This window comes from Nematolebias whitei, chromosome 8 (genome assembly GCF_014905685.2).
Source record: "Nematolebias whitei isolate Nwh7 chromosome 8, NemWhi1, whole genome shotgun sequence".
In the NCBI taxonomy this organism is placed as follows: Eukaryota; Metazoa; Chordata; class Actinopteri; order Cyprinodontiformes; family Rivulidae; genus Nematolebias; species Nematolebias whitei.
Genome location: NC_056505.1, coordinates 14,488,019 through 14,500,813, shown reverse-complemented (window position 1 = coordinate 14,500,813; position 12,795 = coordinate 14,488,019). Strand labels below are relative to the sequence as shown.

General features: G+C 37.4%; 1 protein-coding gene across 1 annotated transcript in view; it reads right to left on the bottom strand.

The window, feature by feature from the left end:
- Positions 1–5,298: 5,298 nt before the first annotated feature.
- The window catches only part of fbxl17 (F-box and leucine-rich repeat protein 17), a 258,417-nt gene continuing 250,920 nt past the window's right edge, over positions 5,299–12,795 (bottom strand). The window contains exon 12 of the mRNA XM_037680052.1: positions 5,299–5,436. Coding sequence (XP_037535980.1) covers positions 5,299–5,436 — 138 coding nt within the window. The remainder of the gene's footprint in view (positions 5,437–12,795) is intronic.

The following is a 12,795-nucleotide window of genomic DNA, read 5'->3' as shown; positions in this document are numbered from 1 at the left end:
TCAAACACTCTTCTGCCTTTTCAGTCTAGGACATCTGTCAATGTCAGCTATGATTAGGTCTAGAAAAATACTAATTTCTTGGGAAGACTAATGTCCTTGCAGGTCCAACATGACAAATGTCCTGTATGGTCAGCGTCAACTCTTATCAGCACCTCATTAAAAATGTAATGACCACATGAATATTTACCAGCTTTAATTACTGGTCTTCATAAGCTATTCTGGAGTGGTCTGCTCTCTCCTTTTTCCTTCCCGGAGGGCAGTCTCTCATCCGAGCGCCAGCCGAATGCGTCCCACCACCTTGATGAATATTGCAGAAGTCCGAGGACTGTGAGCAACTTGAATCCACCTCAATCAGCAAGAGAATTGCTGGCGTACCTTCACATTTGCAAAGGCGCTAATTGGTGGTAGTAAAATTCAGCAAGTTGCATAATTTACTCAGGAGAGAAATGAAAGTGGAGTGAGGGGGGGTTAGCTCATATGTAGCAAAGATATTGAAATACTTTGTCCGTCGAACAATCAGAAGGTTTGTAACAAGTGCAGAAAAAAATTGGACAATTTCTTTGGGGTAATGTCTCTTCATTTAACAACTAATGTTATTTATGTTGGAGAAAAGGTGCTTTACCTGAGGATAGTGTTCTAATCAATGGAAAAATTTAATTTGGTTCTCTTTTGCACATGCTTTGCCTACATAATATCAAGTGACATGAAAAGAATAGAACAACATCTACCAGCACAAAAGTTACAAAGCTAATGAACGTGTGCAAAGTTTAGAGACCAGTGCAGTGAGTTTCTGAAAAAAAGCCCGACTGGGTCCAAACATCACTGCAGATCTAAGATCACATGAGCAGATGACAAATTAACTGCAGCAGGATTCACATAATACAGTTTAGCTTTGGTCAGAGAATGTTATTATACTAATAAACCATTTCCTTTTCCCACACCAGTTTCTCGATTATAATCTATTTATGAAGATAAAATGCCCAAAACATGGATTTTTTTTCACCCATCAAATATAACTTTTTTCCATTCTAATGTATTTTTTTTGACAACTTTGTTCTGGGAAAATCTGGAACATTTGAACTTATCACAGTCTGCTACATTTCAAGCATCTGTAATGTGTTTTTTCTCCCTCCCTTTGGCACAACAGAGTTTTCTTGAACAGTAAAAGATGTTGGGGAATAATATGGCAAACATCTGGTAAATTTCTATAAGCTGACAACAGATCAATAAATCAACAAATATACACAAGTTGTAAGATTTTTTTCTCAAATAAGATTAAGGGAATGTGCAAAAAGAACTGGACTATCTTAAAACGAACAACTTTATTGAGTTTTAAATTTGACTGAAACAATTGAGCCTGTTAATTTTTGATGTTAAGACAGAAAATAATAAATGTCGTCTTTTATCCCCCACATTAAAAACGTTAGCAGAACCGTTTTTCCACCTACGCAATATCGCTAAAATTAGAAACATCTTGTCTAAAAATGATGCAGAAACTGCTTCATGATTTTACGTCTAGGCTGGACTATTGCAATGGTTTATTGTCTGGGTGTCCAAAAACTTTAAAAAGTATTCAGTTGATCCAAAATGCTGCTGCCAGAGTCTTAACTGGAGTTAGTAGGAGAGATCATATCTCTAAAGTTTTAGTTTCTCTCTAATTGGCTCCCTGTCTAATTCAGATTTGAATTCAAAATCTTACTTCTAACCTACAAAGCTCTCAACAACCTAGCTCCATCTTATATTACAGATCTTATCGTCCCATATTTTCCTAACAGAGCACTTCACTGTCAGACTACAGGTTTACTTGTGGTTCCTAGAGTTTCCAAAAGCAGAATGAGAGGAAGATCTTTCAGTTATCAGGCTCCTCTCTTGTGGAACCAACTTCCAGTCTGTCTGTGAGGCTGACACATTGTCCAGTTTTAAGACTGGACTGAAGACTTTCCTTTTTGGTAAATCCTATAGTTAGGGTTGGCTTGTTATGCTGCTATAGACTTAGACTACTGGAGGCCAAATTTACCTCATTTTAAAAAATGAATAGTTACAAACGCATACATGTGAATACAAAGTTTGTTTTCTCAGTCATCCAGGTATATAACAACAAAAAAGGTTGAATACAAAAAAACGAAGTCCAGATGACATGATTCAACCTTTTTTGTTGATACATGTGAATAGTTTTCATTTGATATTATTTATATCTTAACATGTGATTCTCGACCTGCCATTGTGTATCTGTTCCTCTCAAACCCAGCCGGTCGAAGCAGATGGCCGCTTGTCCTGAGCCTGGTCTGCTGGAGGTTTCTTCCTCATGAGGGAGTTTTTCCTTTCCACTGTCGCCTTCATGCTTGCTCAGGATGAGAGCGTGTGACCAAGTTAAACTCAAAGCAGTCTGCTCCTCAGATAAATAATGTTAACTTACTTTTTATATATACGTATATAAATGTTTCTGTTCAGTGCCATGCGATGACTTCTGGTATGACTTGGCACTATATAAATAAACTGAATTGAAAATGTTTTCATTTTATCTGCAACATTTATTGAATTAAACAGAAGAATTTGGGTAAAAAAAAAATCAGCACCGCAGGTCTTACAAACATACAGCAAGTTTTAATTATAGATTATAAAGACGTGTGTGCCTTCTCTTTTTTTTTTAACGAGTTCAGCTTCAACTCGACAAAAACCGTGTCGACAACTATGAAACAATCTGGTAGAAAACAACTCTTGGATCATGTTTTAAAAGCCCACGTTTGATCGTCAGGCATGAAACAACAGAAACACATTGAACAATGAAACAGGCACTTGAAAGGGACAATGCTGCCAAACACTAAGGGACATACTGAGTGACAGCTTGTTAGCTCTTTGAGGCCTTTGCTGCCTTGCTGGGCATCGAGCTGATATCCCCTCACTTTGTCTCTCAGATGTGAAACTCCTGCGATCGTAAATAGTTCTGACTTTGAAGGCGTCTCATAATGGACTTCAGGTTGGCTTTGTGTCACTGCGCTCAGTAGAAAAGCATTATAAATGCAGTGGGATCTGTGGAAAACATCTTTATTTTGAAGGAAAAAGGCAAACGGCCCAAACATTTGACTGATGAAAATCATGCTGACATTCTTATGTGCATTTTATCTCGAAATACAGGCGCAATCTAAGATCAAATTACGTCCCTCTGTGTGTTCCGTTCCACAAGTTAAAAAGAAATTAGTGTATCTAAACCTCTTTAAATGCTGTTGGGGGAAAAAATAGGTTCACAGATGATACAGGAAAAGCAGAGAAGTATTCTACTGTCAAACAAAATGTTCTTCTTTTGCCTTAGCTGCACAAATACAAAAAGAAAAAGGAAATAAAGCTTGAAGTTGTAGTGTTTTTATTCATCATTATGTAAATTCAGTCATTTGCGGTTGCCTTAGCAAATCAGGAATCAAATGTGTCAACATCTAGCAGAGAAGAAAGTGCCTACAGGGATTACAAAAAGACAGAAAGATAAAAAAAAAAAAAACCAGGGTGAAGGAGAAACCTTCCTCCAGGAAACATCTATAAATCCTGACAGGGGTCAAATGAGTGTTTTAATTGTCTGAAATTCCTGTATGCTATCAAAGTTTTTACTTCTACTCAGTGGAGGATGAGTCCAGAGCTGGTTCACGTCACAGAAACCACCCCCTGGTTGTTTGCATTTTAAACTGCACTCCGCTCGAGTTCTCCAGAACTGAACGATGATGAACTTTCACCCACAAACTTCAACTTAATATACATCTTGCACCACTGAAGCCAAATACAAGTCTCTGCATCTTTCTGTGTAGCATCTTGGTAGCAAAACTTTTAGAATCTACACTGGTCAAAAAAAGTATCCACCTTGTCCTTCTGAAGCCAGACAATAGCTCCCAAAACGTTTGTCACCGAACTGTGCATACCGAAAACAACAGCGTCTGAATATGAACAGAACTTATATTCTAAGAATATATATATATATAAAAAGAAAGAAAATCAGACTTCCAATTTGCTTCTCTGAATTAAATGTGCATTAATGACTATTTTCAGCACAACTGATCCGAACTTTAGGATAAACCGAGCCACGTGTGAGGCTACAGAACCGTGGTCACTATAAAAATGGCTTAAAAAACTAAACTGTTCATTTCAATACAACACAGCTAATAATGTTACATGTTTATGCTCCAAACCAGTACAAGGCTAAATACTTTCATATACTCACTTATGATAAACTTCTTTAGTCAAGAACGTTTCTAATCAAATTTTAACTAATAACCTTTTAATGTATTATCTATATCCTTCCCGTAAATTTTGTAGTTAATAATCTAATATGACGATGGAATTAGGGGTAAAACAGCTTCTATTTCAAGCACTGATCCAAAACAAGGTAACGATGAAAATATGTCAACAACAGATTTATGCATGGTGATGTAGTCACATGAAGTTTCACGTTACAAAAGCTCAAAAAACAGCTGAAAATCTGAATTTCCAGTGAAAACATTGAGTTTAAAGTAATACACAATTTTCTGTGTTATAAACTTGACCACTTCGGAGTAGAGACCTGTGCGTGGCCTTCACAAAAAAAAAAAAAAACTTGCCAACATCCAGTCTGCAGGTCCACAAATACCTTTAACACTGTACTCGATAGACAAGAGGGGAAATAGTGAACTAAAAAACAAAATAAAACAAGCCTTAAAATGTGTGAAGTGAGGTGTGAAGCCCTTAAACTACAAGCTGACCTGTGAACTGCAGCAGTCCGGTGGCTTCAATATTCTCTCCATGTCTCTGATTATTTTCTTGTGCAGTCTTTATGCAGCAGTTGAGCGGAGCAGATCAGAAAAAAAACAACTCGCTGGTGACACAAAGATTCATTTGGATAAAGAAACATTTTCTATTCTATTAAAAAGTAAAGTCTGGTCAAACAGCATGTTGAATTGCACCTTTTGTTTATAGATTTATATTTAAAACCAGCCAATCCTCTCCTCTTTCATATGCTGAATTCACAACCACAACGATGGAGAAAACTTGATAGAAATCAGGCTATATGGTTTTAATTTTGACTTACAGCACAAATGATATATGTTGAAACTTTACATATGTTGAAAACTCAACACTCTGCTCAAAGCTGACCTATCAGGTTTAATTAGAAAACGCCAAACTAATCTAGATTGACCCAAAACCGGACCTGGACTTTTGTTTCTGTGTAGTGATGGGTTTACATGCATGTTTGAACAGTAAATGAGAATCAGCAATGACCGAGCCGCACACACGGCATGTGTGTCTGTAAAACTACTAATGAGTGCGACCCAACAGCAGCTACGAAGAGTTCGATGTGTTGGGGCTCCAACCCATTTGATAAGCTCTCTCCAGGGTTCTCTTGCAGTCCTGCATCACGGTGCTGAACACAATATGGGGGTACTGGACCACCAGCCGCTCCACAGTCTCCTCGTTCACCTGGAAAACACAAACACTGTCACATTAACTTGTTTAATTTCACCTAAACATCTGACCAACATTCATTCAACCTTTATTTATACAGGTTAATCCCATTGAGCCCCGGGGACTCATTTACAAGAGACACCTGATTTTAACAAAGAGTGATGACAATAGTGGATAACAAAGACAATAATAGACTATCATAAAGGATGCGTACAAATTGAGAATTTTTTGTGAAAATAAAATGGTATTTAAAAGAAAATGTAAAAAAAACAGCTAGATTATAAGGTGGTGTAAAAAAGTAAAATCAGGAACATTTCTGCATTGTTTTTTGCCAGGAACTTAACAGATGTTTAAGCAACTTAGAGAGGTCAAGTTCGAGATCTTCAAATCTTTTTGCAAGATATTCCAGGAAACAGGAGCGGAGTAGGAGAAGGCCCTTTTGCCTAGTTCAGTCCGCACTGAGGGAACACTGCAGGTAATAATGTCCTGAGAGCGCACGCTGTAGCTGCACTCACGCAGAGACATGAAGGAGGAGATGTATGAAGGCAGCAGACCAAGAAGTTATTTAAAGATGAAAATGTACCATTGAGAGAGTCTGCGTGAAGTTAATGATGTCCAGTTAACCAGTGAATACAGGGTGTAATGGTGGGTACGGTAGTTACAGCCAGTTATGAATTTTAGCGCACCATGATAGACAGCATCCAACATCTGCAGGGTTCTTGTAGAAGCATTCATGTAAATAATGTCACCGTAGTCAATGGAGGGAAGGAAAGTTGCAGTTACAAGGCATTTCCTAGCATTCAGAGTTAGACAGGATCTGTTTCTGAAAAAGAAACCCTGTTTAACTTTCAGTTTCCACATGGAGCTTAAAAGAGAGATGCGAATCAACCATGATACCCAAATATTTGTAGGAATCAACAAATTCAATAGGGGCACCAATCGAGGATAAAATCAAAGCAAAAACTGCTGGGACCAGCTTCCTGTTTGAAAAAAGCATCCCTTTAGTTTTGTCTGTGTTTAGGCCAAATTTGAGCCAGAACAAACCTGCCTGGATAATGTTGAAAGCAGATTGCAAAAGCTGGAAAACCTTAGCAACTGTTTTAGCTCAACAATAAACAACTGTATCACCAGCATAAAAATGTAAGGATGCATCAGGGACCTACATTACCTATGTAGATTGTAAAGAGAGTGGGACCTAAGACTGAGCCGTGTGGTACACCATTGTTGACTGTTAAATAACTGTAGGAAGTACCATTATGTTGAACACATTGCCTCCAATAAATAAAGTCAGTTTTAATATTAATTTTAATCATTTGGTTGTTTACTGGACTTCCTTGTTATTAGGAAATGTTCAAGTGTCAGGAAACTGTGTGTGTTCAACTCTAATAGTCTAATTAATTAAATTTCTCATTGAATAAGGCTTTAAAAGAGACGCTTCTATGTTCACATTTTACATTTTATTCACATCTAATAATGTTAACAACAAATTATGTTATAAAATAATCATCAACTAACACACTATAAACAAGAAAATGACTAAATATGGCAAACACCTAGCTTGTCCTTACAAAATTAGTGTTTTTTTATTTTATTTTTTAATATTACTGATTATAGGATGCTATTGTTACTTTATAAAATTCTACAGTAAAATGTATTTGTTAATCACCAGGTAAACAGCTTAGGTACAAGTACAATTTGTGATAGGTCATGCTTTATTTTCTTTTATCCTAGTTGAATTTCATTAATCTTAGAGATAACTGAACAAAATATCCATTTGGTTTTAAATACAGATTATTTTTTAAACTATAAAGCAGAACGCTCATGACAATTCATGCAGGGGGGTAAAATGGGAACTTTGATGATTTTCTCTTGTTGAAGTAATACCATATAAAGATGTTAATTAACTTACCAGCTTTCTCTTTCCAATTACACGTATTCTATGAAAAGGTAGAACTCCAGAGTTACTACAAACAATTTACTAGTCAAATTTATAGATACTTTAAACAGGTTCAATTGAGCAGACCTAAAAAACAATAGCAAATGTCCAACTTGTGAATTTAATAAAATATTTTACTTACTCATTTTTAAATTAGTGTAAGGACGATATCTTCAATTTTATCACAATGATGATAAATATTATTTTAATATTAAAATAGGCAATTTCTCCTTATTCTGAGGTAAAATCAGATATTAATTTATTAAAACTATATCTTGACAGTCTGAAATATACTGGTTTTTGTTCCTTAAAAAAATCTCGACTAATATTGTGGGATAGACAGTTCCTTAAGAGCGTGCGGTGTATGGTCATGCTCATCTGCACACACAGCTGAACTGTGGCGATGACTTTAGTACCAGAGGACAGCTGAGCTCACCGAGCTAATGAGGCCTTCATGCTCTCGGAGGAGCCGAGAGACAAGCGGCTAATAGCCACTCTGGCACATCTTAGCCAGTCTACCCCTCTGTCACCATTTCTGAGAGCCAAGAGTGAGAGGAGAAGCTGACGAAGAGCAGAGGCAGCATAACCCTGGAGACCTCAAGGGCTTAACCGCAACCCACCCAGAACCAGCCTCCACCCACCAGCCAGCATGACACTTTCCAGGAGAAATGATGCATAAACACTTGCACATATGCTGACGACACAGTGATCTGTTGTTGCCAAAGATGTGACAAACTTTTTCACAGTTTTCCCAGAGCTTATTGCATGACAGTTCTTCAGTTTTGGTGGTTTTTGGGAGGGAAAGTCCAGCACGGTCAGAGTTCCCTGGCTCTTTCTCAGGTTATGATCTGTTTTGTTGTCATTGTTTAAAGGTGTCTACTTTCTTCCATAAAAAAGTACTTCAAGTAGTAAGAATGAGAAGCTTGTTTTAAAATACAGAAATCAACAACAACAACAAAAATAAAATAAAACAAGTAAGGGTAAAAGCAGGTGAATATCAGTGTAGTTCAGATCAAAAAGCAATAATGAAAGATTACAAAAAGGAATCAAACTAAATAATATTCTTCAGGGTTTACAGTAGTCCCTCGATACTTTGTGTTTTTTTAATTCTGTTTTTTTTTTTACATCTTGTGTGATTCCTTGTGTATGTTCCTTTGTATTGAAACTCTGGCACAACAATTTCCTGTGGGATCAATAAAGTTCTACCTTATTTTATCTTGGACTTTCGCTGACTCACTCTTTTGTGGGTTTTCAACATAAGATTGTACACGACACATGATTGGCTATGGGGGAAAAATACCCCACCCCCACCCTTCCTTTCTCTTTCTGAGTCTGTCTGTAACAGCAGAGAATCTGTCTTTCCCCATTGCTACTGCTCAGGGAGCAGGGATGAACAGATCAGATGAACAAATGTAGAACATCAGAAACAATGCTTAGGTGGAAAAATAAGAGTGACTCAGCTAAAAAAAAAAAGGATGGCTGAGCATGGTTCCACCCAGGTATAAAAAAGCCCCCCCCCCCCCACCACCACCACCACCTCCCTCCTTTCTCTTTCTGAGGTTGTCTGTCACAGAAGAGCAGAGTGTGTCTCTGCTGTGACAGACAGACTCAAAAACAGAAAGGATGGGGTGAGGGGGTCTGTCTTATACCTGAGTGAGCCACATGAGTGGCAAGGATTGTTTATTTTAAATAAGTTATGGCAACCTGAACCAAGCCTTTAGTCCCCTTCGGCGATCACTGAGCGGGCCAGGTCACCGGGAAATGTCCCGGTGCTCCCGATGGCCAGTCTGACCCTGGGATTGGCTCAGTAACTGTAGCATCAGACTGTCTGCTCTATTTCGCTGTGCTCTTTTAGAGCATTAAGGGAGTTTAGAACATTGTTAAGAACATTGCACGAGTGTGGGAAGGATTTATAAAGCCTTAAAATAAATATACTGGCAAACACAAAAATAAATACAACGTCCCTACTTTGCAGATTTTCATCTTTCGCAGGGGTGTCTGGAAGGTAACCCCCGCGATAAGTGAGGGACCACTGAATATTGATTGTGAAGGAAGTCTGCAGTAATTTTAAATTCAGATGTCAAAATGCCTGAAGCTTCATAACAGTCTAAGAATACAAGATAATAAAAAAAATAAAAAATAACTGAACATAAGCACAAAGGTTTCATGAGAATATCCTGCCTCGGTTCTTTATCCCAGTTTGTGTGGAAATGACAGAGATCGGCTGAGGGCTAATAAATGTGAAATGACACCCAAACGTCTGGAAGGGTGAATTAAGTCAGCGGGCAAAAATCAAAATAAGAAAATTCTACCAAATGGATCAGAGCCATGTTCAGTGATCCATTAGCTGACACATTAATAAAACAGTGTTTCAGGATATTGCTTTAAAAAAACTCACATTATTTGTATAAGATAATGTGAGAATTCCCACCGCTAGGCAGATTTATAAAACAAATCATCACAGTCTGTCATGCAATGAAACGACCAAACTCGACAAGCGGAGCAGTGCTGATGATAATATGAGATAAAAAACAGAACTTTTAGATATTTTATCCTAAAGGTTTCTTCATACTAAGCAAGAACAAAGATGCTGCACATTAAAGAATGGCTGCAGAATACCAAATCTCCGAGTCTCGTTCTTTTTAGGACTAACTAGGTGAGCCAAAAATAACCCATGGTATGTCTTTTTTGGGTACATTAAACCCATTTTTCTTCACCTTTTTCCCTCACTGCATTTTCAATTTTAAAAATAAGGCATTTTAAGTGGATATCACCAATTTCTCCTTTGCACAGTATCGAGTTTATTGAGATATATGAAGCCCATTACTTCCATCTCCCCATGTTTTCCCTTACTAAATCCGTAATGCTAAAGTCTGGTCTCTGGTGGGGGGACACCACTTTCTGAAGGACTCTGTGTTTTGTCACTGAGGAAAGTCCTTTCTGACTGTTTATGACCTCCATTCATGCTGCAGAATGAATGTGGGAACAGTCATTCCTGATATTACTCAATGAAACACTTGGGACTTGTTGGCCAGGTCATAATGTTCACTGAGACATTGCAAGGCAAGAAAAACTCACATGCACAAAAAAAAAAAACCCACACACAATATTTAATATGAAGCTAATCTAAAACTCTAAAATGATACACCTACATTACAAAACTGACTACTTTCAGGTGCACTAATTGATGCAGTCTCAACTCTCCACTTTTAGCTTTAATCCGATGTTCAACCACAGTACTGTGTCAAGACAACAATTTTTGGGGGGGCTTTTATAACTCATTGAGACCATTTAATGCCTTTAAGTAGAATTCACTGTAATGAGAGAGGAAGAGATACGATAAACAAGTCTGTTGAGATCTACACTAGTGTTAAACCTTGTTTTGTTCATGGACAAACAAAGGGTAAGCATTTATTGCATCCACAAAAGCCCACATGAGAAAGTGAGCTTAACAAAGGCCTCCAAAGAGACAATAAGTTAAGTTTGTTTTGACACATGGCTGAGCCTCATTAACAAATAAAATGACAACTCCCCGATTGCCTTCATAGTGTATTATGCCATATTCCTGAACAGAGAATGAAACATCCCCCCGGCTTGTTAATCAGGACTTAATTACAATTAAAACAGATCTAAAGAATAGACCTGTCAAGCTGATGGGAGGCCATAACATTCATTAATGCTAATGTAGTGTGGCTCCACTCGCTGAGCAAACACTGCACGCACAACAAGGCTTCCAATCAAAACGCTGAATCATATGCTAATTGCTGGTTGTGAGAATGCTAAATGTTTGTGCTGAAACATACACAGCTTTGATGGAAATCGTGAAAAGAGTTACTACTGTGCTGACCTCTGCTTCTGCTGCCTTTTTTCAAAATGTGAACAAAAACATTTTGTTTTGCTGCGTAGTCATGGAAAACATGGATTAAATTACTCCAATTAAATCTTTGGAGATTGAAGGCCCTAAATGTTATGGCAAAACACAGTGAAGAAATTGATGATTTGAGGTCTGGCTTGTTTAAGTTTAACAACAACAACAACAAAAAAAACTGTTAATTTTTATGTTTTATACAGTTATGATTAAAAAGTCAAACTTAATGTGATTGAAATCAGATCACAACAACAGCAACAACAAAAAGTTGATCCTTATGCCTTAAAATAAGATGAATAAAACACCACCTTAAATGAACAACAAAGCAAGACAATTTAAACTATTTAATTATCCAAAATGTGTGTGCAAACAAGTACAAAAAAATGATTTGATAGCAGTAATAATGTCCAAGTTCAGTTGGGTTGGGTTGTACTTAAACTGAACCATTTTCATTTGGTGTTTAGCCACAGTGTTACAGATTTGTGCCGTGCTTGTATCATTGTAGTGTTGTATTAAACTAAGCCTTGGGTGTTGGCTTCACATTAGGTACTAAAAAACTTCTGTGACCAGAGGAGCTCACACTCTACTAAAATTACTGCAAGTTGCCCCGGTCCTGTGACTGCAAAACAAACCCAGACTCTTGTCCTCTAACCACTGTTCTTGACAGCAGGTATGAGATATTTGTGCAGATATGCTGATTTTGGGCTTGCCACATGTCATCCTGCACATTATAGCCAAGTCTATGTTCTGTAAACCCATGTGTCTAAAATAAATTATTCCTAATGCCTTTAGGTACTATATGAAGCAACTTTGTAGGCATCAATAATGCTAGACCTTTATTTAAAAACATGGTATTTCACTCAGCAACATTTTGAAACAGACCATTCATGTTCAGTTTTATTCCCTAACTGTCATGAAATGAAAGGCCAGTTGTGTATAAAATGAGCCTCACTGTTCCAAATTCATCTGAGCATTCCAGGGTTTGAACTCAGAGAGAACCGGCAGAGACATCCAGTCTGGCAAAAGTCATTAAAGATTTTCATTTGTATTCTCTCTAATTGTAGATCGATAGACTCCAAATTGTTTGGAAATGTCCTTAAAACCATTCCCAGATTGATGGGCAGCAACAATTGCCTCTAAAAGACTGCATCTGATGTCTTTCCTCTTTGATATTATGTTTTAACACCTAAATACCCCCGACCAGCAAACTGCCAAAACTTCTGCTTTTAAGTGCTCAGACATGCTGATAATTACTGAATGGAGTAGACTTCATGAGCAGCACCTACTTGCTACTATCAATCAACCTTTATTTATACAGGTAAATCCCATTGAGCCTCGAGGACTCATTTACAAGAGAGACCTGAAAATGTATGTGAAAATGTGTAAACTAATTGTCTAAGTTCCTAAGAATGCAGAAAGGGCAGCGTTTTACAAAGTGTACTTTTTTTTTATATCATACCATCTATTACCTTTCGTCCACGGCACTTACCTGATCATACATTAAAACAAACAAGCAAAAAAAAAAAAACATATATACACACACACACACACACACACACACACACACACA